The sequence below is a fragment of the Hydra viridissima genome, unplaced genomic scaffold, assembly GCF_058129835.1.
Source record: "Hydra viridissima isolate aposymbiotic clone 2 unplaced genomic scaffold, HvirCarnegie_v1 scaffold_1, whole genome shotgun sequence".
In the NCBI taxonomy this organism is placed as follows: Eukaryota; Metazoa; Cnidaria; class Hydrozoa; order Anthoathecata; family Hydridae; genus Hydra; species Hydra viridissima.
The window spans coordinates 30,776,696-30,800,353 of NW_028324300.1; the positions used below are offsets into that span (position 1 = coordinate 30,776,696).

Below are 23,658 nucleotides of genomic sequence, written 5' to 3' on the forward strand. Positions count from 1 at the left end.
TTTTTTTTTACTTACAAATTTTATCAATTCCTATATACTTGTTGTGCCAAAACTTATGGAAACCTTAGTTTCAAAACTTGTTTTTAAATAAATCTTTTTAGGACTTTGCTGAAAATTACAGTCTTTTAATTCAAGATGCAGTACAAGGTTTCCATTCGAACAACAGTCAAGCAACATTGCATTCTTTTGTTATTTACTATATGGAAGAAAATATGATAAAATGTAAAAGTGTTTGTATTATTTCAGATCATTTGCAACACAATACAAACTCAGTTCATTGTTTCATTTATGAAGTAATAAAACATTTAAAAGAGTTGATGCCTTACTTTAACCACTGCATTTATTTTAGTGATGGTGCAGGTTCACAATAAAAAAATTATAAAAACATATCTAACTTATGTCACCATGAACAAGATCATAAAGTATCTGCAGAATGGCATTTTTTTGCCACATCACATGCTTGTGATGGCGTTGAGGGCTCTGTCAAAAGACTTGTAGCTAGGGCCAGTTTACAATCACTAACAGATCCTATCAATTCACCTGAAAAAATGTATGATTGTTGTAGATAAAATATTAAAGGAATATATTTTCAATACATTTCAAATGATGTAATTGTATTAAATTGCATAAAGTTTAAATTAGAAGAACATTATGCTACTTGTTTAACAATTCCAGGAACAAGAACCCACCATTGTTTTATACCACAAACATTAACTACTTTACAGATTAGATGGGTGTCATCTGATAATAAATTTAACTAATGTAAATGTTTCTAAAACGCATCATATGGTTCCACTAGCTTCTCTTTCACCAGGAATTAATACAGCATGTGTTTATGATGCAAAATGGTTTTTAGGCAATATTGTGGAAATATCTGACGAAAATCAAGATGTTCTTATCAAGTTCATGAAGCAGTCTATTTTGTTAAACACCTTTACTTGGCCACATAAAGAAGATATTTGCTGGGTTCCAATAACGCACATTTTATGCAATATTTTATCTTTAAAAGTTCAATTAACAACTGGTAGATGCTATGAATTATCAGCTCAAGAAAAAACTGAAATATTACATTTGTACAATAGCATAAGTAACATAATTAAATAACAATTTAGCAAAATTATTATAAATTAGATTTATTTGTTTTAAACATAGTTTTATAGCAAAAATTTATTTGAAAGATTCAATGTTGATTGTATATTAGATAATATTTTTTATTACATAATCAACTTGTGCATTGTGTTGACAAATCAAACAACTTATATAAGTTATTATATTAACTTGGTATAAGTTGTAATCTAAACTTGAACATGATAATCAAATAAGTCAAATTAATGGGGAGGGGTGGAATAGTGAGTATTAGAAAAATATTACAAAATTTATGGTCATGGTATTAAATATTGGGTAAATTAGACTAGAAAGTCTTTTTTTTCGTTTAAACCTAATATGCTACTTATAAGTTTCATATGTAGTTTTTTTACTGTCTGACATTTAAAACTAAATTTCACAGTTTTTATATATATAAATGTTTAGTGGTGTGTTTGGGTATTAAGGCACTTCATACATTAGAGATAAAACCAGACACACCTCCCCCAACCATTTACTTTTTCACATTTTTGCCCAGAACTTAGAAAAAATTTGTAATTGGACACTTTTCATTACATGGTGTGTCTGGTTTTATCTCTGATGTATGAAGTACCTTAATACCCAAACACACCACTAAACATACATATGAAAACCACACTGGAAAAACGATCAAGCTACATTTTTATTGTTTTTGGGTTTTTGCCCCCTGTTATTCGGCTGCAGTTTAACTATATATATTTTTATATATATAATTTACTATATAACTAGAAAACCGATCAAATTACACACATATTTAGCTTAACAAATAAATGAGCTATGGTGTTTTGAAGTTTAAAATCTAATTTACTTAAACCTTAGCCATTTTTAGAAGTCTACAATTTTTTACTGATTTGTATTTTATCAGTAAATTTTACAAAATTTGGAAGCTTACTATATATAGAAACTAAAAAAATGTCTTTTTACTTCTTAAATTGCAGTTTATGTATATTGACTCATCAAAAATCAACTTTTTACATTTGCAAACAATTTTTTAGCTTTTTTAGGTAGCCATTATGGAAAAAATGTGACATTTGAGAAATCAATATCAAAGTTTTATTAAAGTAAGTCAAGAGTTGTATACAATTAAAAAAACTAGAAGGTTTTCTGAAGTTTTGTTTTTAAAATATAGAGCTTCAAAGTATGAACAAGACATGTTTTTGCTACTGAAGTTTTTATTTTTGGAAAAATCAGAAATTTCAAACGACTGTACCTTATGAACCACAAAAGATTTTATGCTGAAATTTTCAGGAATTGCTTTTCTCATTGATATTAACAAACCCACTAAGTTTCATCAAAAACTGAGGGGGTCTATGTTGAAATCCTAAAATTTTGGTCCATTTGGCATGGAATGACCCTTAATTATCAAAAAACTTTAAACAAACATTTTGATTAAATTATATAAACTGGTTGTTGGTTAGTACAAAAGGGTCCACAAATGGAAAAAGTGTTACCTTAATTAACTGGATACAACTTTAATGTAATTGTAACAGTGACATACAATCCAATACACATTAATACACTATCAAATTTTCAATTTTTTTTTAATGAACTTGTTAGAAGTAAACAAGCGAAATGCCAATCTACATACAAAGAATAGATATTAAAATCAAGTAAAGTCTGTGTTGAAACATTATTACTATCAAGAGACTATACATGCTTGCTTTATTTTCTGTAATAGTAAAACATTTATGACCTTAGGAAACCTATAAGTGTTACCCAAATGAAATAAAATATTTCGGGTAGTATCACAGTAAATACTCTAAGAGAAAAAAAAAAAAAGATCTTTTATCCAATATCTTCAAATCAGTTTCACTATATCTTGGGGAAAAGAATTGTCCATTTCTTTTAGCTTTCCTCCTGTTCATTTTTGTAGTTTTAACTCGTGAAACAAAAGTAAAACCAAAAATCTTACACTTACCCAAAAACCATAAATTTTCAATGGGTCTGACTTTGGGGCACATTTTTAAAGGAATACTAATTTAATATGCTTGGATTGTCTGGTAAAGGTATTTGTAGTTTTTTCTCGCAATCGACAAGTCACTAAATAGCAATAATTTTCTCTTCTAACTAACTCTCCCTTTTTACAAATTTTCTCCTTTATATATACCCCATGCTTTTCCCAAAATATCCTTCCACAAACCGTCATAAATCACCACAAACACATATTTACAATTCTTATTGGTAAATCTATTAAAGCTATTAAATCCCTAACGTCATCAAATGTTCTAGAACTTTCAGAAATTACACTCCTCCTTGATCCTTACGGATCATCCAAATAGTAATCAAGGTATTTCGAAGGCATGCGCCGTTCCCGACCACTCCGTCGCAAAAGCATGTCGATTTCTTGGGGTCTATCTTCAGCGTCGATATTTTCCTCGTTCGTCTCTAATACATCTTTAATTGGATCTCCTTGGTTTTCAGCGTCCACTTGATCAGTTTCAACATTCATCTCTACTTCCTCATCAGGGATAATGTAGGGCTGAGTATCAGTTCGAGGTCTAACATGTTTCACATGACGCGGAATGCCGTTCACTTCTACGGTTTGGTTTAACGCATTCCGAGTTACCGTAGCTGGTTGCCACTTTGTATGGCACCTCGCATTTGGTGGTTTCAGCCAGACTTTATCGCCAATTCGAAATCTCTCGTTCAGGACATTTCGTGCAGGAAGATTCTCTTTTTTCAATCCTTTCACACCAATGCACAGTGGGCCAGATATATAGGATATGGTGGACAAAACCTAATTATTACCCAATTGCTCCCCAAACCCATTTCGATATATAAATAATCATTATACATGAAATAATATTTATTTTTATCAAGAATATTTTAGTTTTTAATAACAAAATTACAATTAATAGGCTTAGTAAAAATTTTTTTTTTAAATCAACCTTCTTTTCAAAAAATCAAACAAGAAATTGTGTTTAGCTACAAAGAACTAGAAGAAGGTGGAGCTGATTCCCTCAGCAAAGCCAAAACTTCACTGGGGATTTTTTTAAAACTCTTACTATTTTTGTTATGACCTTTTCTTAATGATGTTATGACAGGATCACTAGATACAAGTAGTCTGTTAACCAGGTCGCGGTTTGTGTCTATTCTAGAAGTCTTTCTACTGAAATCTTTCCTAAACTTTTTAAAATCCTTGTTGCGGGCCTCTTGTGCCTCCTCTGACATCAGTCCAATTGGCAAGTACTGTCTAGCAATGATGGCATGACCATGAACTAAAATTTTGTGTACTGATTGTGACATGTAATACCAGGAATACTTAGATATGTAAAGTTTAAGAGCAGTAATACAAAACTCTTTAAACTTGACATTATCAATTTCAAATCCAGATGATAAAGTGACTAGAATGATGTAAAAATAAAATAAAAGAGTTTCATCTACTTTCAAAATTTTGGCAGTTAATTGATAGTCTGCAAAGGCTCGTCGGGCGGTGTTTCCATCATTACTGGTACCTACAAATTGCATATATGTGATAGTTAACCTGATGATTCATATACAAGTATTTATGTAATTTCACTTACCAGATCCTCCACTTTTTGGGAAATCCACAACCAGTCCCATTTGATTCATAAATTCTGTCTGGATACGTTTCTTCACTTGCTTAACATTTTCCTTATCTTCAATAGCTCTAGACTGCCACTTTTGAGTTTCCAGCTTGTATCCAATATGTAATACCATTTCAAAAAACCTAATCCAGGAATGCAGGCTAGAAAGACCATATTTCAGTTCTAAGTTACTAGCATTGTCCAATTTCAGCACCATTTCTAAGTTATTCATGATTTTTGGAGACACACCACACACAGAGCAACATTGAGTTGAATTAGTCACATCAGACAGAATAGTTTGAATTTTGCCATCAATCATGGTCAGTTCTATAATACTTTTGACAACCAGTTCTTTTCCACTAAAAGTAACATTAAAACTACTACATTTTTCTATTTCAGATTCTAAATATTTTGCTTCTTCTAGGACAACAGCTTTGCTTTCTTTTTGAAAAGAAAATCTTATTGGACGACAATAAGCAGTAGATGATGGCTTGTCATTACGCCATAATAGTACTTCTTTATCATTGCAGAACCCACTGAGTTCTAGTGGTGCTAAGCAAGTAATGAACAGAGATTCTTCTTTTTTTAAGTTACGATCTCCAGCTTCCTCACTACTCACTTGCTTGTACACGCTTTGCCCATTAGCCCCATCAAACCCGGCCTTGCAACGCAAAGTCAACCGGGTCAAACAATCCAGCATTGTGCTGATCACAGGAGCTTGCACCTCGCAGAGTCTTTTTACTGTATGTTTTAGTAATTCTTGTAGTGGTATTTGTGCTGAATAATCATCAACAAAGATGTTCTCTGGATAGCAGTTAGCTTTAGACAATCTTATGTTGTTGTATGAAGGATATATATGGCAATCACGTTCTTCAGCTCCATTTCTGATAAGTTGGTAGGTTGATTTTGACATGCCACCATCTATAATTAATGCCAGACCTTCATTAGGTGTATACTTTTTAAATTGACTAGAAGGTTCTGATATCTCAGCAACTTGCTTGGCAGCCTCATAATTAAACTCATTCCTTAATTTAAGCCTTGCTGAGTGGAGCAACTCATCAGTAGTAAAATTATTTATAACATCATTGAGTCTTCTTCTTTTGGTTTTGTCAGATGCGTCTTCAAAGGAGCAACTTGGTCTTCCACCAATATTATGTGATTGACTAGAATTATCAGACTCAGATATATTATTACTGTATGTAGATTTAAAGTCCTGAGCCAACCAATTTTTATTTTTACTTTCAAACTTTTTATTTCCCCGGTTTGCATCCTTCCATTTCTTTTGATATACTTTTAAAAACGCAGCACATCCAGTAGAACCCAAATTCATAGAGACTAGAATAGCTTCTACAGACATAGAAAATGATTTATCACCAGGCTTTAGTTGGTCATGCCGTATACGTTTATGGACATCACTAATCTTCATATCAACTACAAAAAAATGATTTTAACGTTATTAGTGCAACCACTATAAAAAAATATAACATAAATATGGTCATTATTTTCATTTCAGCTACATTTAATTAGGCCAGTATAATAAGCACAGCACCTATTATTACCTAAAACCAAAAAAATAGGTTTGTCGCGAATAGCATTTTACGAAAATATCTTTTTTTAAATGTTTACCAAACTTAAAGGGGCAGCTAAGAGCAGAATTAAACACCACCAACAGGCTATACATATATTGTATTAACTTATTTTAACATTAATAAGCGGTTCCAGCAGGTTCTAAACTATATGCGTCACTTTTAATAGAATATTTTAATATTATAAATAAGAATCTTACCTTTATATTTCAAAATGAAACTGTGAGTTTAATACAAGACCTTGGAATTTGTTGTGGCATTTTTCGTAAAGCTATAAAATTAAATTTTATTAATGTGTCAATTAATTTCGCATATGTTAAATAATTTAAAGGTTATTCGTTGTCATAGTTATAGGTGATATATCTATTAAAAAAATTAATAAATGAATTTCTAAATATATTCAATTGTAATTGATAATTGTACATTTATGATGTACTACCAAACTACAAATAATGTTTTAAACCATTTATTATGCTCTTATATACATAATATACTGAGTAGTTGGAAGTATTTCGAATATTTTTTTTTGAGGTTTTGTCTACCACCTGGCCCACTGTGCAATGGGGTAGCTGTATATTTTGCCCATCGGGCTTGCACCATTTTTGTCGGCTGAGACATTGTACCAATATAGTGCTTCCGGTATCGACATTTTTGATCGTTCTGCTATTCTCTTGATCGTACGGTGGTTTCTTTCCACAATTCCATTTCCTTCAGGATAATAAGCGGCTCTATATCTAATTTGCACTCCCCAACTATCAAGGAAACTCCTTATCTCTTTAGTCTTAAATGTTGGCTCATTGTCAGTTAATATCTCAGACGGTGCTCCACGTTCACAAAAAACAAGACGGAGTATTCGGACTATGGCAACACTTCCGTATGAGCTCGATAATTGTCGCCACAACGCGTATTTTGAAGGTCCACAATCAATTAGACTCAAAAACTTGTCAGTGCCATAATGCGTGATATCCATGGCCAATCTCTCCCAGTTTCCTTTAACATCCAATTTTCCTTTTTCCCACCGTATTGGCGCTGGATCTATTGACTGACATGGTTCGCAATTTTTTATCACACTTCGAACATCGTTTTCAGTAGCAGTCGGAAATGTTTTACGAACAAAGTTTAACGTTCGATTCACTCCAAAATGTCCAGTTCTTTTGTGTATATTGGAAATAGCTTCAGCCTTCGTAGCTGCGACTCCCATGCAACTATTCCGACACTCTGGCACAGTCAGTTTGTTGAGCCATCTGCTGCGAACTCTAGTTAATGCGTCGGCCAAATTATCTTTAGAAGGAATGAGTTTCACCTCGACGCTAACATCGTATTCTTCAATTAGTTGTTGCAACACGCTCAGTCTTCTTCGAATCAGCATTTCCCCCGTCGCTTTTGATCTCAACCTTGATTTTCCCGTAAGGGCGTCAGAAACCCAGTGGTACACAGTCACGGAATCGGTAAAAACAGTCACTTTCTTCAGCTTCCACATCAGAGCCATATTCATTCCCCGTATCACAGCGTCTAGTTCTGCCATGTTTATATGAACATCAGACGTTTCTTTTCGCAGCCATGTTGCATCCTCCACAGTAGTCTCCCCAACTTGAATAAGAGCACCAATCGCTAAAGAACTGGCATCAACCCACACTTTTCCCTCATCACCACGCACAGCCCAATCACCACAAGCAGGCTCGCAGCGTTCCACCTGAGCAAATACTTCCTGAAGCACCCACTTAACGTTCTCATCACAAACATCATCGTCCCAACCCGTCGTCAGACTGACAGCTTTCCTCTTCAAGAGACTACAAATCACTCGCAACCAACCACACACGGGTAAATGTCCTACCAACTGTCCACAGATTGAAAACACAACTCTCCTGGTTAACTTTTGCGAGATAGCATCAACTCGATTCCCTCTGGACCACATCAGTTTGTTACCAACCTTGCGCACACACAATCCTAACACACGAACTCCATTATCATCAATCTGCTCACCATCTTTACTCTCTAAACCATATTTCAAAAAATGCCTCTTGACATAATCAAGACTCACCACACTTTCGTCTACGAAAATGTCGTCTACATAAGCGGACGTTCCCCTCTTCACTAATTCGTCTTGATCAATGACGGCACTCACAACGGATTTCATGATCATTGGCGCAACATTCAATCCGAAACCAAGTCGTGTCAAGCAATACCTTTTATTTCGAAACACCACTGTTTGGAACGGCCAAAGAGATTTATCAGTTTTTAGTTGAAGATAAGCCTTGCGTAAATCGATGATTGCTGGTTTGTTACCCATCCTTCTCCATTCTCTAAGCTTTTCGACACACACATCTGCATCTCTCGTGTATGCCTCAATGAAATCGTTAGCTTCTCTCCAGTCTAGAACAGGTCGGATTTTGTTGTCTTTGTTTCTCTGAATGACAGCCATTAACGGAATCTGCCCTTTGGGCGGCCCCAATTCATTTTCGTTGTACTCTAACAGCCATTTCCGATCAATCCGTTCCTGTAGTTCGTTTTCATAGTCTGCTCTAGCGTATTGTGGAATTCCGTACTGTGCCACTTTATTATACAATCGGTTGGGGCCTTCTCCATCTCTCCATTTCCATTTGACTCTCCATTCAGCACCATTAAAAACAGCTTCATGATCTTTCTTTTTTATTTCGATTTTCTTGACTTTGTTCTTGTTCAAAGCCGTTGCTCCACAGTAACTTAATCCGAACTTCGCTTTTCCCAAAGGAGAGATGGATACTCCTCCTAGTAACTTAAGGTGGTAGGCCTATGAAAAAATTTTTTCAAGTATTAAAGATATATTTACAATAAAACTAATCAGTTGTTAACAATAATTATGAAATTAAACATAAAATCAATAAAATATATAAAAAAGTGCCTCGCTTGCCTCGAAATTATATTAAAAAGTGTGAAAAAAACGAAAACTTCAAAACACAATTTCTCAAAAACGACAATAAATCAAAACTTCAAATTTGGTATGGTAGTTCTACATATGTATAAAATTCATTTGTCATAGGATTTTTAAATTTGCCTTCCTAGTTCAGATTATATTAACTTTTAAACTTGAATATATATTTTTATAAAAAAACTCTGGCAGATAAAACCACATTGTAGCGCCCCAAAAAAAGAAATTTTAAAAATCTTATGACAAATGAATTCTACATGTATGAAGAACATATCCTGAAAATTTCAGCTTAATTGCTTACTTTAAACTGGAGATATCATGTTTTAAAATTTAAAAAAAAACTAAAAATCTCAAAATGAGAAAAATCGAGTCAAAAATTTAAAATCAAAAAATTACGTCTAAAAACACTCCTTAAAAGCTACCAGTGCTATATGAATCAGTTTTTTCAGTATCTAAGTATCCTTTATGAAGAGATCTAAGTTTTTTTCTTTGCCTTTTGCATATTGAAGTTGATTTACGACGCTTGTTTACAATTCGCTTTTGGTCCTTTAAAATCAGTTTTGGAATAGTCAATGATCCTAACAATCCGAAGTGACTTAAAACAGATTTTACCCCATCTCCACCGTCATTATAATGAGCTATTGCAGAGTTTATACAAAGTTCAAATGTTCTTCTACTTACAAAAATGTTTTTAGGACATCGAGTCCATAAAATTGAATGAAATGCTTCATTTGAATTTTGGGTTTGACCATGTAAACATTTACTTAGCAAATCGTCATCAGATAAATCTTTAAAAATAGGTTTTATTATATTATGAATAAAGATAGGCAAGTTAATTTTGTTTGTGTGAGTACTTGTACCTTTAAGCTTATCTAGTTGCCACTTGCACCATGAATATTCATCCCTAGGACACATAGAATGACGAATGCTATTATCACTAAAATTTGTACTGTGCCACAAAACTGCTCCTATTGCTTTTTTCATTGCATAAATGCTGTTAGTGTTATTTCTAATTGCAATACCATAATAATTCTGCATTGAGTTAATTGCACTATTAGTCAAATTTCCTTTTCCATGTAGGGGTTTATTTGTTCCTTTATACTTATGTACAATTTTTCGCAAGCGTGTACCAAGTCGCTTCTGCACATGCCCAATGCATTCTAATTTTATTGGTTGAATATTATAACTTTTATATGGGTTAGATTCTTCAACTTCTTTAAAAGAGGAAGTATCACCGTCCCCGAGGTATTCATGATAAATCAAATTAGCCTCTTTTTACTTATGCAAGATGAAACTTTTTCTGATGAAATATTTGAAAGATTTATTCTTGAATATTTGTTTAAAGGAGGATTTTTCTTTCTTTTTCGTGAAAAATTTTGCTTGTTGCTTTTTCCAGAAGACATTACAATTATACACCAGTACAACTTGTTTGATTTAAATCAAGAGTTGAAAAATTCATAAATAATGATTTTATTCCACAACCAATATACAGTTCAATACAACAATTATTATAAGAAAATGTGATTTTAAAGCATGACCAAAAACAGCGCAGATCTATATTAAATTGGAAAAATAAGCTTCACAAGATTTGTCATTTTGACCATCAAATTTGGGTAAAATAAAGGTTTTAATCTTTCGTTGCTATGGCGTTGCTAAGGTAAATAAACAAACTAGCTGATAATATAAGTTATTTTAAACCCTTTTAGTTTGATCAAACCTAAACAAGTTATATATCAGAAGATAGAGGATAAATTTTTACATAAATACAATATATTACCTATTTTTTCAATTTTTGATCAAAAATCTCTATTTTTCATAGGCCTACCACCTTAATGGAACTCATTCCAAGCATCATATCGACTCCAAACGGTTGGAAAACCACTAAAATAACCTGATCACGTGCTTTAATGCCATCAACCTCAAGAATCACGACCGCTGACCCAGTGCACTGATGAACCTTTCCTTCAAACGTTACTACCTTTTGAGAGTTTGAGTACCTACATTGACTTCTGGGCAGGAATTTTTTATTCAAAATTGTCTTCGAACACCCTGTGTCTACTAACGCTGTCGCAACCATACCGTTAACTTTCAAACGAATAACAGATAATGCGCTCATTCCACCGATGTTCAGGAGCGAGGTAGCGCAGATGCCTCGCTCCTGCAATCGTTTCCCTGCAGCTTCCAGCATTTCGATGCAATGTGTCCTTCCTCACCACATTTAAAACATCTAACAGTCTTCGGAGACAAGCTCTTCGCAAGCGAACAGTTCTTTGCAATGTGATTCAAACCTTTACAGTTGTAACACACTAACGCAGTTTTTGTAGCATGGCGTCTAGACACAGCGCCAACAGCATCACTGTCAATCACATTTGCACAGTTCATAGCAGCTCTCACTCTGGGTAACATTTTATCAATCGGGTCCATTACGGCTCGAAATCTTGATGATAAGACTTCTGGCAAACCCACAACAAACGCCAAACGCACAGACTCCTCTGGTAATTTAGCTAGATAGGCTAATCGTCTTAAATCAGCTAAAAACACGTCAACTTTTTCTTCGTCACATAATTTTCGTTTTGTGAATAGTTCATATGCAGTGTAGGCATCTATAGAAAACGTCGCTAATAACACACGCTCGACTTCCACTACATCTTTTTTGACTTCCGCGGTTAAAGCATCGTACACTGCATAAGCAGCTTCTCTGAGAAGAATCGGAAAAAGTAGTTCAAGCTTTAAGTTCTGAATTTCAGCAATCACTTTTGTTCGTTGAATCCAAACAGCAGCATCCGAAGTGCCATCATACGTTTCAAACATATCAAACAATCTCATACTTGGTTCCATGGCCCGGTTAGCTTGTAGTTTTTTCTCGCAATCGACAAGTCACTAAATAGCAATAATTTTCTCTTCTAACTAACTCTCCCTTTTTACAAATTTTCTCCTTTATATATACCCCATGCTTTTCCCAAAATATCCTTCCACAAACCGTCATAAATCACCACAAACACATATTTACAATTCTTATTGGTAAATCTATTAAAGCTATTAAATCCCTAACGTCATCAAATGTTCTAGAACTTTCCGAAATTACAGTATTGAATTTATGTTATTGAAAGATGAATTATGTTTTTAAAAATGCAATAAATAAATGGTATAAGATGCAAACTTAAGTTGACCATGTACTCCACCAAGCATTTTGATTTTGTATTTGCTCTTGGGAATGGGAGTAAATTACTCTAAAAGGACAGAAATGGTAAGCCAATTACTTAAGTAACAAACATAAAATATTTAAGAACAAAACAACAAAGGACCTTACCAGTTATGTTTAGCTATGAAGAAGCATGTAAAACCTTTAAACTATTTTTTAAAAGCAAATTCAATTAGATATTAACTTGAGTAAAAAAGTTGTTTGTGCAACTGTTCATTTACAGTTTAGATCTTAAGTTTATAACTACTTCAAATATTAAGAAATAAAAGCAAAAAAAAAAAGAAAGAGGCATTAATATGATAAGTTGAAGAATTGTTTTGCATGTACATTTGAAAATGTACAAGAATTGTTTTGCATGTACATTTGAAAATGTACAAAAATTGTTTTACATGTACATTTGAAAATAAAGAAAATGGTAAAGAAAATCTTAAGCAATTTTTTTTTGGTTTTTCTTTATCTTTACTTTGTTCATTGTGTCAATTTTGATTGAGAATTATTTTTTTAGGTTGGAATTATTTTGTTCTCCTGTTTTAAACATTGGGAGAAAATCAGTTGATAATTTTAGCAAGTAATAATTACTACTAATATGATAACTAATTCTTTAAATAATTTATTTTTAAAAACAATTCAATTAAATCATTTTGAAAAAAATAATAATAATAATAAAGTGTTTTAAAAGTAATCATTGTTTAATGTATATTCGCTAATTTGAGTGTAAACATTATTTGGCACGATTTTTTACTTATTTGAATAAATGTAAGTTTTTCCATTTTTTGATGTTAGAAATCTTCATGTTGAAGTATACTTTCTTCTCTGTATTTTTGTTAAATGCATTTTCATTTAACTTTTCTTTTTAAACGCATCTTGATTAAATCATCTTTCATTTTTGGAATATTGCTAAACTCATTAGTACTAAAACTAATTAACAAAAACATGGCTTCAGGGAAAGCAAAATTTCAGTTATGCTTTATCCGCAAAAGCTAAAGGATGTCTAAAGATTCTCTTTCATTCATAAATAAAATGTAGTATCACTACATTAATAAAATGGAAAAAGAGGAGTTAGCCACATGTTTTATGATACTCCACTCAAAATTTTAATTCCTTTTGAGTTCAAAAGTTATTGTAAGCCATGGGAAAATTAGCACATGCAGTACTTGATTATAAACATTACTTATTTAATGAACTACCTGAAAAATAAGAAATTTGAATTTTGATAAAAATAATTCAAACCTTATTTTAATAATTTTAACCCTAAAAATGATATAATGAAAATAATAACGACAATAAAAGTAATAACTATAATTGCAATAATAACAAAAATAAAAAGAAAATTTACTTAAAATAATAATTTTTAAAAAAATGAAGAATAAAGACTATATAAACTCATTATTAATAAAAATAACAATAATAATAAAAGGCTGTCAATAAAGTCTTATGTATTAAACTCACATTTTTCCGGTAAACTTAATTTTTTTTCCAGTAACTTATTTCCAGTAAAAAATATTTTTTCCGGTAGAATAACAACTTTTTTCCAGTAAAATGTTTGCGGTAAGAAATCAGTTTTTTACCAGTAAAAAGTTAATTTTTTAAAAGTTATTTTCCGGTATTCAAACTTCCAAGTAGAAAATTTTTGTTTTTCAGTAGAAAAAATTTTTTTGAAAAATACTTCAAGTGCTCAAGTGAAAAATACTTTAAGTGTAAATAGATTTTGGAATATAATTCCAAAAGAAACAATAATCTATTTTGAATTAAACGAATGTTTACATTAAACTTAGTTTTATTTATCTTGAAGATTGATATTTAAAATTCACTTAAACACATAAACTTCTTCTAAGCTAAACTTTACATAAACTTTATACTTTGTCCAATAGATTTAAATCAGGGTTACAGATAACCATCAGGAATTATTCACTGAATCAGCAAAGCTTTTCGAGCTTTTTTTGGACGACCTGGCTTTCTTTTTTGGTGCATTTGAATATTTTTGGCTTCAGGAGGTGGATTGTACAATTTCAAACGTATTGCTACTCCTACTGAATACTTACAGGAGTAATTTTTGAAGAAATGAGGACAAATACATTTTGCATCTTGCCAACTGTCATCTTTCATCTGAACCACCCAAATTCCAAATTGGTTCTTAACAAATTCATCGAAAGTGGCATCATTTTGATTTTTGTAGATCAAAATGTCTTCTTTTTTAATTACATTTTGCTCCCCACTTGGTATGTAATAAAAATTTTCTGCTTCTTTATTTTCTGTAAGAATTTCTTTCTTGGATTTTACCCATTGGTATGCTGACGTCTTGGTAGCCAAACTGATTGTTGTTGTTTTTGAAAACAACTTCAGATTATTTTTGTAACCAAAAGACCAGTTTTCAATCATCTGCAAAGCAACAACTTTGAACTTGCTGATAGGAAATCGTTCATGAAAGGTGTGCTCATCTTTAATTACTCTATTACATGACTCAAGACAGTTGTTAGTGGTTGGGGTGAAATGCCTATAGCCCTCATACCAATTGGAGTTAGTGTTAACCCACTCTGTTTTGAAGTAAAGTAAAAACAAATGTTCTTGGTCATCCCACTTTTTAAAAAACAGATTGATGGCAATTAAGAAAGATTCTGGGCTTGATAACTTTTGTAATGTTTCAATATCTGTCAAAATTGATGTTCTGTTCTCTATTTTCACCATGGATTTAATTTTCTGTGAAACATTTCGGTACATGTGTGCCCAACACATCACAATTTTTTGTTCTTCACCAAAAACTAACTTAAAAGCATTTTGAATGGATTGAGCAGCATCAGAAACCAAAACCTCAGGAGTCATAACAACTTCAAAAATATTTTGGACACCTTTTCTCAATGCTTCAAATAAAAATGTAAAATCTGCAGTTTTTTCAGACATACAAACTCCTATGCCAAAATGATGAAAATGGCGGTCAGAATCAGATGTACCAACAACAAAAACTGGATAGCCTTGCCAAATGAGTTTGTAAGTAGCATCAGCATGGATGATCTTTGCATCTTTGGCAAGACTAAGCAAATGTTTGGTTGAAGCAAAGAATCTGAAAAGGAACTCTTCATCATATGTCACTGTATAGGACACAATAAATGCTGTATGTTCATCTTTTGGCACTGAAGAGTTTTCAATAAACCACTTTTCCAATTCACCTAGACTGATGTTAGTGACTCCAAACTTTTTCTTTCTCAATTTTGCAAGGATATTATTCAGTTGTGTTTGAGATGGTACACAAAAGTCATATTTGGCCAAGTATTCACGAATTTGTTTGGGTTTCATTTGCAAATCAAAAAGTCTGTTGATTTCTAACTGAACTTTTTCAGAAAGTTTACCTCCCCTTTTAGTCTCAATAGAATCATGTGTGTGTTGTGAAGTTGTTCTGTATAATAATACATTAGATGAGAAACTGTCATACAAAAGATAAATGCTTGCAGTACATTGAGTTCCTTTAACTTTCACAAGATTACATCGGTAGTAGTCTTTTTGACCTTCTTCAGTTTTGTTTCGAAAATCAAAACTCCAATTTTTTTCTTTGTTCAAAAATTCTTTGACTTCATTTAAATTTTCTAATTTGCAGTCAAGTTCCCATTGCTTGTAGGTTTTTTTTTTTTTTTGGAGAACTAGGTAGTGAATCAGCTTCACTTTCTGATGAGTATTGAGGAATGGAATTCATAATGTATTATGATTAAAAGAAATCTGAATATTGCTCTAATAATTGAAAAAAATCTTACATGAAAGTAAAATGATCTAGCTAGCTGCTACTGCTACTGTTACTGCTACTGCTGTTACTACTACTACTACTACTACTACTACTACTACTACTACTACTACTACTACTACTACTACTACTACTACTACTACTACTACTACTACTACTACTACTACTACTACTACTACTACTACTACTACTACTACTACTACTACTACTACTACTACTACTACTACTACTACTACTACTACTACTACTACTACTACTACTACTACTACTACTACTACTACTACTACTACTACTACTACTACTACTACTACTACTACTACTACTACTACTACTACTACTACTACTACTACTACTACTACTACTACTACTACTACTACTACTACTACTACTACTACTACTACTACTACTACTACTACTACTACTACTACTACTAATACTGTTGCTGCTGCTGCTGCACTTGCTACTACTACTACTACTACTACTACTATTATTACTACAACTAGATTTATATATATATATATATATATATATATATATATATATATATATATATATATGAAATTTATTTTACTAGAACTAATATTAAATTACTGGAAAAAAAGTATTATCTACTGGAAATAAAATTAATTACTGGCGGTTTATTTACTTACCGGAGATTAATTACTTTCTACTGAAAATAATATTTTTTTACTGGAATTTGTAGAAAGTGAAACCGGGAAAAAAGCTATTTTTTACTGGTGATTTAAATTGTCGCGATAATAAAAGGAATAATATTGCAAACAATACAATAAAAAGAATAAAAATGACAATGTTAACTAAAAAAACATGAGTGTTAACAAAAATTATAAGAAGAAGAAAAATTGTTATAATAATAGGAATAATAATAGGAATAGCTTAAATGAAAATGTAAATAACAAAATAAATTAAAAGAAAAATAATTATAACAACAAATAATGTGAAGAATATTAAAAATAGAAAAACAGAATAATAATAACAAGAATAAAAATAAGAATAAGAATAACATTAACAAAAATAAGAATAAGAACAAAAACAAGAATAATAATAATAAGAAGAATAACAAAAGATAATAGTAATAAAAATATACATAACGTAAAAAAATAACAATAACAATAATAACAATGACGATAACAAAAATAAATAATAAAAATATACATCATATATAAAAAAGTAACAGTAATAAAAATAAAAAGAGTGGCAAGTATAACAAAAGTTATAAAAAAAATAATATTATCTTAATAACAAGGAAACACAAAAATATTAACAGCAACAAGAATAAGAAAAATAATAGTAAGCACACTGTGTTTTTACAACTGACTTTAAGCATTGGAGTTTTTATTTATGCCGCAAACTTTTAGTTACCTTCTCATTGTGAGCAATACTGTCATTTGACACAAGAAAAGCTCATTGTAAAAGTCAATTAAATGTTTAGAATCTCTTAAAAAAATTGCAAGCCCATTTTTTGATTCCCTAACAAGAAGTTTAATATGACTTCTATAAATCGTGAAGCCATAAAGCCAATTGAGTTGTTTGATAGCTGTTTTTTGTGATTCATCATTGTTGATGAATATAAACAGTATATGTCCATTTCTACAGTCTATGTCTATTTGTGAAGGCAATGTAAAGTTTGATGCTAGATATTATTTTGCTGTACCACAAAACACACAAATATTAATTAAATGATTAAATTTTTCCGTGATAAAACCCCCTCCCCTTTGGTCACGTGAATGTTGAAAATTCCAAGTTTTATGCGGATCCAGCGTCAATAGAATGAAAGTCGTACATTCACGTGAGCCCGTTTCCTGGTGTATTATTGGTTAAGGCAAACAATAAGCATAGAAGTTCGCCTCTGCCACAAATGGTCTGCCCTAATGAGCTACTTATGGGAAATACACTTATGTTAGCAGGCTTTTAGTTGACTTTTGTAACTAAAGTGTGCCTTGCGGACACCAACACCTGCAAGAGCAAGTTCATTTTTTGAAACAAGACATAACAGCTGTGCTTAAAGTTTTTTTGTTTTTTTTTGTTATGTTTGCTAAGTTTCTATGTTGTTTTTCTATTCTGTTATTCAGGCAGGGACTTTGTTAATGTTGCTGTTAATGTAAGTTTAGATTTCTATTATATTTTACAAAAACTTATAACAATGATAATAAAAAACTTTAGTTGTTTATTATCATTGTTATACTTTAAAGTAATTGTATGGAAAATGAGTCAACACCCCGATTTTGGCTCAACTTCCATACAAAACGTCGAAATTTGGGCCAAATGTGGCCAAAATCGAGGCTTTCACCGACTCCTCTTGGATCACTTGGCCATATTTTGTTGTATTCTGTCAAGCTGAGCAAAAAAATGCCCAAGAGCATCAACCAATTCAGTGGTAAGTACCGAATTTTGCGACAAATGCACAGAAATGCTTAGAATTTGCTTGTATTGTCAATTCTGTGATTATTTCGTCAATTTGGACCCTTTCACCGAGATTTCTTGGAGCCTTTGGACATTTTCTGTTGTAACCTATCAGGCTGAGCACGAAAATGACAAAGACAATCATCAGAGAGGCTGGTAAGTACCGGATTTGGCGACAAAACCCCGTTTTTGGCTCAATTTCCATACAAAAAGTTGATCTTTAGGCCAAATGTGGCCAAGTTCGAGGCTTTCACCGACTCCTCTTGGATCCCTTGGCCTTACTTTGTTGTATCCTGTCAGGCTGAGATCGAAATTGACAAAGACAATCAACAGAGAGGCTTGCAAGTACCGGATTTAATGACAAAACCCCGTTTTTGGCTCAATTTCCAAACAAAACGTCGAAATTTGGGCCAAATGTGGCCAAAATCGAGGCTTTCAACAATTCCTCTTGGATCCCTTGGCCATATTTTGTTGTGTTCTGTCAGGTTGAGCAAAAAAATGCCCAAGGGCATCAACCAATTCACTGGCAAGTACCGAATTTTGCGACAAATGCACAGAAATGCTTAGAATTTGCTTGTAATGTCAATTCTGTGATTATTTCGTCAATTTGGAGCCTTTCACCGAGATTTCTTATAGCCTTTGGACATTTTCTGTTGTAACCTATCAGGCTGAGCACGAAAATGACAAAGACAATCAACAGAGAGGCTGGTAATTACCGGATGTGGCGACAAAACCTCGTTTATGGCTCAATTTCCATACAAAACGTCGAAATTTGGGCCAAATGTGGCCAAAATCGAGGCTTTCACCGACTCCTCTTTGATCCCTTTGCCATATTTTGTTGTATTCTGTCAGGCTGAGCAAAAAAATGCCCAAGGGCATCAACCAATTCAGTGGTAAGTACCGAACTTTGCGACAAATGCACAGAAATGCTTAGAATTCACCGTTGATATTTTTGGGGATAGTGCCCTTCTAGCTAACCCGAAAAAAGCACCTATATGGGATGATAGTGGACACATGTAGGTGTCCAGAAATGGGAGTTTTGAAATCCATCTACTACGTCCGAGAAAAAAAAATCAATTTTAAGTTGTAAATTTCCCAATTTTCTTACTGTTTCGATTATTTACAAAACAAGCTATAAAATTGAAATGGGTCATTGGAACTTCATGAAATTTTATGGTGTTGTACCTATATAGTATGGCTATCAATGTATAAAATTTTATGCAGATATCTTGCTTGGTTATAAGTTATAGGCCAAAACGTTTTTCAAAATCATACAATTTGACAGTGTTGGTACCAAAAGTTTTTAGTTTTGGTAAAAATATTTTGTCTGATTGCCCTGATTTTTTGTATGTATTATCTATAGGCAATAGGCAACAACGTTTGTTATTAGAGTTTGCTAAAAAACTGTGGCCACAAAATCATTTAAAACCACAAAATCTCCTCATAATATGGATTATTCAATTTTTGAGTGAAATGACCAACTCTGGGGAAGATTTTTGAAGTATTTGCTACCCTGAGCAGTTATGTAAAATATAATGAAATGCATGTACGCATAACACAATTTGCAAAATAAGTAGATTTTAAAATAGTAGATTTTTTAAGCAATTTGCTCTTTTCATTATGCCCGTATGAATTTCATTCAGAAAAAGCATTACAGAGGCCGTAAAAATTTAGCTATCGAGTAAAAAATTGAACCCAATGTGAGCAATAGACTAAGGAACATTCGTGTAAATTTTGGTTGAAATCTGACTGGTAGTATTTGACAGAGACAACTTTTAGCGAAAAAAGAAATATACGGCATTCCCTATATTTTCGTTATAGCGGATTTTACAGGTTAATCCATGAAAAAATCACTTGTTATTGTTTTCAAAACTTGCATTTTATTGCATTTGGAATTAACTTCTTTCTTCAACAAAACTACAATTATCAAGGTAAGATTCTTTTTTTACATTTTCAACATCTGAGGAAAGTTTTTGTTCTATGATGTTTAAGATGGAAATGTTTTTCAGCAGAGAATGTAGAAAGTGGTAAAAAGTATTGTATTTTATTGAGTATAGTGCGCACTTTTATTACAAAAAAATTATATCAAAGAAAAAGGTGCACACTTTAAAAAAAATATTTGTTTAATAGATGTATTCCATATTTATTGTTAAAAAAGTTGAGTGTGCACTATACTCATATGCAAACTATACTATATAAAATACTGTAAGATGACAAGTGGGTAAATAAACTAAAGGGAGAGTAGATATGAAAATAGTTTGCTTTTATATCAAAACTATTTTAATCCTAATAAATATATTTTAAAGCACTGATATTAAGTTATTTTAAATTTTGTGACAAAGCATTGCTTAAATTTTAAAACAATCTCCAAATAAAAGGTTCAGCCTCACTTTTGTGACCGTCCATATTTCTGCATACAGGTAAAGTTTCAATTCGTTTCAATTGCATATATTGTCAATAACATCAATTATATTTTGGCTTCTAAGTCTACAAACTTTTGCCTGTTTTTTTTTTAAAATTCTTTCCATATGCACAACTGAGAGATTTAAGTTTCAAGACTGATAAAACTATTTGAATACTGCTGCATTTACAGGAGACTAAGCAACTTCTCACAATGCCAAATCATGCAAGAGGTCACGAGGAGAACAGAAAAATTGTCTGTCTAATTTGCCTTAAAAAACGCACAAGGCAAATAACTTCATTCCAAGCGGAGCGTTTGTCAAAAATCTATGGCATCAACTTTGACTTGGGTGATGCAAGAGTGCCTCAAAGAATATGTGATACATGCCGGACAATCATGAAGAAGCGAGATGAAGGCAAAGAAGTTGTTCTACCATCACTGTATGATTTCAAGTTTATTCGTGTCAGATTGGAAACTCGTGGCAAAAACTGTGACTGTCTCATCTGCAGGATTGGGCGTCTTTAGCTGAATGGGAAACATCCACTATATGTTTCTCGAGCTAATGAGAAAGGGCCCACTGTGCGCTGCAACGATTGTTTGAGTCCCGTCAGGAAAGGCTTTCCACACAATTGTAACCATTCCACATTTCGTTAAAACCTCAAAGGGCTAGCTGCTCAAAATGAGAAAGTTGCAGAACAGATTGCTGCAAAGGTGATTGCAAGCAAAACAGCTTCACCGAAAGGCACTGTAAGACTATCAAAACTATCTGGAGGACCACCTCTTCCTGTGACTTCAGGTGCATCATTTAACAATGAATACCTCAAGTAATGTTACATTGACACGACAAATATTTTTATTCAAGAAATACTTTTCTCCTCAATAATTTAGTTATTAGAAAAATGTTTCATAAGCCAATTTTTAATTACAGGGCCAAGTGGAGCTATACCAAAAACCATCTCTCCTGCTTTGAAGACACAAGACATGGTCAATGTTCAGCTCAACACAGGTATCTAATGTTTATCTAATGTGGGAATGATGAAATTGGCAAGAGTAGTAAATCGGATTTCAGGCACAAAGCTTGTTGAGCCGAATTTCAGCAAACATTTTCTGGCTGCTGGTCGAAAACTCAGTGATTTTTTTACCCACTCAAATATAAAGGTTTCTGATGGAAAAGGTAAAACTGCTTCAGATCACACTGTTGTCCACTGTAAAAACATCGCTGACCTTATCGGCACAATCAGCACATCTCGAAATGTTTCAGCTGAGCGAATTATAAAAATCGGAATCGATGATGGCAAGGGATTTCTGAAGTTTTGTTTAGGAGTCATCGACAGATCCACAAAAGAGTCCCCACCTCAAAAGCGTCTCTTGACTGACAGGCTTGCAAAAGATACGAGTGTAAAGCGCCAGATGCTTGTGGCAGTTGCAGAAGTGCTTCCCGAGACTTATGAGAATGTCCGCCAAATTTGGTCGCCCATTCAAGTCGATAGAGTGAAGGCCATTGTTGCTTGTGACTTGAAACTGGCCAACATTCTCTGTGGACTTCAAGCTCACTCAAGCTCTCACCCTAGCTCTTGGTGTAGAACTGATTTCATAAATCTAACAAAGGCTGGAGCCTTGAGAACACTTGGGTCACTCAGAAAGGGCTATAAAAGCTTCTTGAGTGCAGGGAGCATTCTTGCTAAGGCAAAACACACCGCCAATGTTGTCCATCCATCTATCCTCAGTAGAGCCGATGGTACTCTCATTCTGGACATTTTGCCTTCACCGGAATTCCATCTTTTGCTTGGAGTTGTTAACCACATTTTTCAGAAGATGAAAAGTATATGGCCCAATGCCGAAAAATGGCCATCTTCTCTTAACATGAAACTGAGCCCCTATCATGGAGGCATGTTTGAAGAAAACGATTGTCGCAAACTTATTCGGAATGTGGATAGGCTTCAACAGTTGGCAGAAGCTGAGTCGGCTTTCCAAGTTTTTGGATTCATCGAAGCGCTCAGGAAGTTTGATGCTGTAGTGAAAAGCTGCTTTGGATCAGACCTTGAGGATGACTTTTTGGACAAAATACAACAATTTCAAGACTTCATACCTTGCCATCCCGAATGATAGTGTTACACCCAAGATCCATATATATATTTCACCACATCAAAGACTTTGTGAACCGCCACATGTCATCACTTGGAATTTACAGCGAACAGGTAGTTGAAGCAGCTCATCAAAACTCTTCTCATCATTGGCAACGATACAAACGACCCCCATCTCATCCAGAATACGCTCTTAGACTTAAAAACTGCCTTGTGGACTACAACAGCAAGCGCTTTTAATAGTCTTACTCTGCCAAAAATGCCACTTTTTATAATTCTAAGTGTGCAGCTTATTTTAGAACTGTTTAATTAAATAAGAAACTAGGTGTTTCTTGAATCAAGAAAAAAAAACATAAATTGTGATTGAGAGTAAATTGTTAAGTTATCAATTTAAGAAGAAAATAAAATTTTTGAGTTAAAAGCTTTCACCTCTAATATTTGAGTTTTCTTCAACTCTTTATTTCAACTATTTCAGGTGACTTAGACTTAAATTCAAGTTTTATTGCATCTAAAAGTTTTTTTCAGCTTTGAACCTTTACTAAAGCCCCAAGATGGATGAAGAGGAAGCCTTAAAATTAACTTATTAGGCAAAACCCCCCAATTTGTGTTATGTGTACAAGCATTCCATTATATTTTACAATCTAATTTTTTTTTTT

At 32.9% G+C, this 23,658-nt stretch overlaps 3 protein-coding genes across 4 annotated transcripts; 1 reads left to right on the plus strand and 2 right to left on the minus strand.

Annotated features, from left to right (window-relative positions):
• Positions 1-3,793: 3,793 nt before the first annotated feature.
• LOC149894460 (uncharacterized) lies at positions 3,794-6,814 on the minus strand. 2 transcript variants are annotated; one of them, XM_090094217.1, is made up of 3 exons: positions 6,457-6,814; positions 4,647-6,101; positions 3,795-4,577 (listed from the first exon to the last, which is right to left on the minus strand). In XM_090094217.1, exons 2-3 carry the CDS (start codon positions 6,094-6,096, stop codon positions 4,048-4,050), a joined length of 1,980 nt encoding a protein of 659 aa, XP_089950343.1. In that variant the 5' UTR covers positions 6,097-6,101; positions 6,457-6,814; the 3' UTR covers positions 3,795-4,047. The 2 variants fall into 2 exon arrangements, with proteins under 2 accessions (XP_089950350.1, XP_089950343.1); XM_090094224.1 differs by having other exon boundaries at positions 3,794-4,577; positions 4,647-6,792.
• A 3,724-nt stretch (positions 6,815-10,538) lies between these two features.
• On the minus strand, positions 10,539-12,607 carry LOC149894461 (uncharacterized). The gene is made up of 3 exons (XM_090094243.1): positions 12,475-12,607; positions 10,942-12,394; positions 10,539-10,816 (listed from the first exon to the last, which is right to left on the minus strand). The coding sequence occupies exon 2, from the start codon at positions 12,000-12,002 to the stop codon at positions 11,292-11,294; it is 711 nt and encodes a 236-aa protein (XP_089950369.1). The 5' UTR covers positions 12,003-12,394; positions 12,475-12,607; the 3' UTR covers positions 10,539-10,816; positions 10,942-11,291.
• Positions 12,608-21,040: 8,433 nt separating this feature from the next.
• On the plus strand, positions 21,041-23,353 carry LOC149894462 (uncharacterized). Its single transcript, XM_090068674.1, has 2 exons — positions 21,041-21,714; positions 21,847-23,353. Exon 2 carries the CDS (start codon positions 21,951-21,953, stop codon positions 23,022-23,024), a length of 1,074 nt encoding a protein of 357 aa, XP_089924800.1. The 5' UTR covers positions 21,041-21,714; positions 21,847-21,950; the 3' UTR covers positions 23,025-23,353.
• Positions 23,354-23,658: the final 305 nt, after the last annotated feature.

Excerpts from the sequence above, each read along its gene's own strand:
- LOC149894460 (XM_090094224.1), bottom strand. The coding sequence starts at position 6,096 with ATGAAGATTAGTGATGTCCATAAACGTATACGGCATGACCAACTAAAG. Across the intron at positions 4,578-4,646 it reads CCCAAAAAGTGGAGGATCTG|GTACCAGTAATGATGGAAAC; the intron begins GTAAGTGAAATT and ends TGCAATTTGTAG.
- LOC149894461 (XM_090094243.1), bottom strand. The coding sequence starts at position 12,002 with ATGGAACCAAGTATGAGATTGTTTGATATGTTTGAAACGTATGATGGC.
- LOC149894462 (XM_090068674.1), top strand. The coding sequence starts at position 21,951 with ATGATGAAATTGGCAAGAGTAGTAAATCGGATTTCAGGCACAAAGCTT.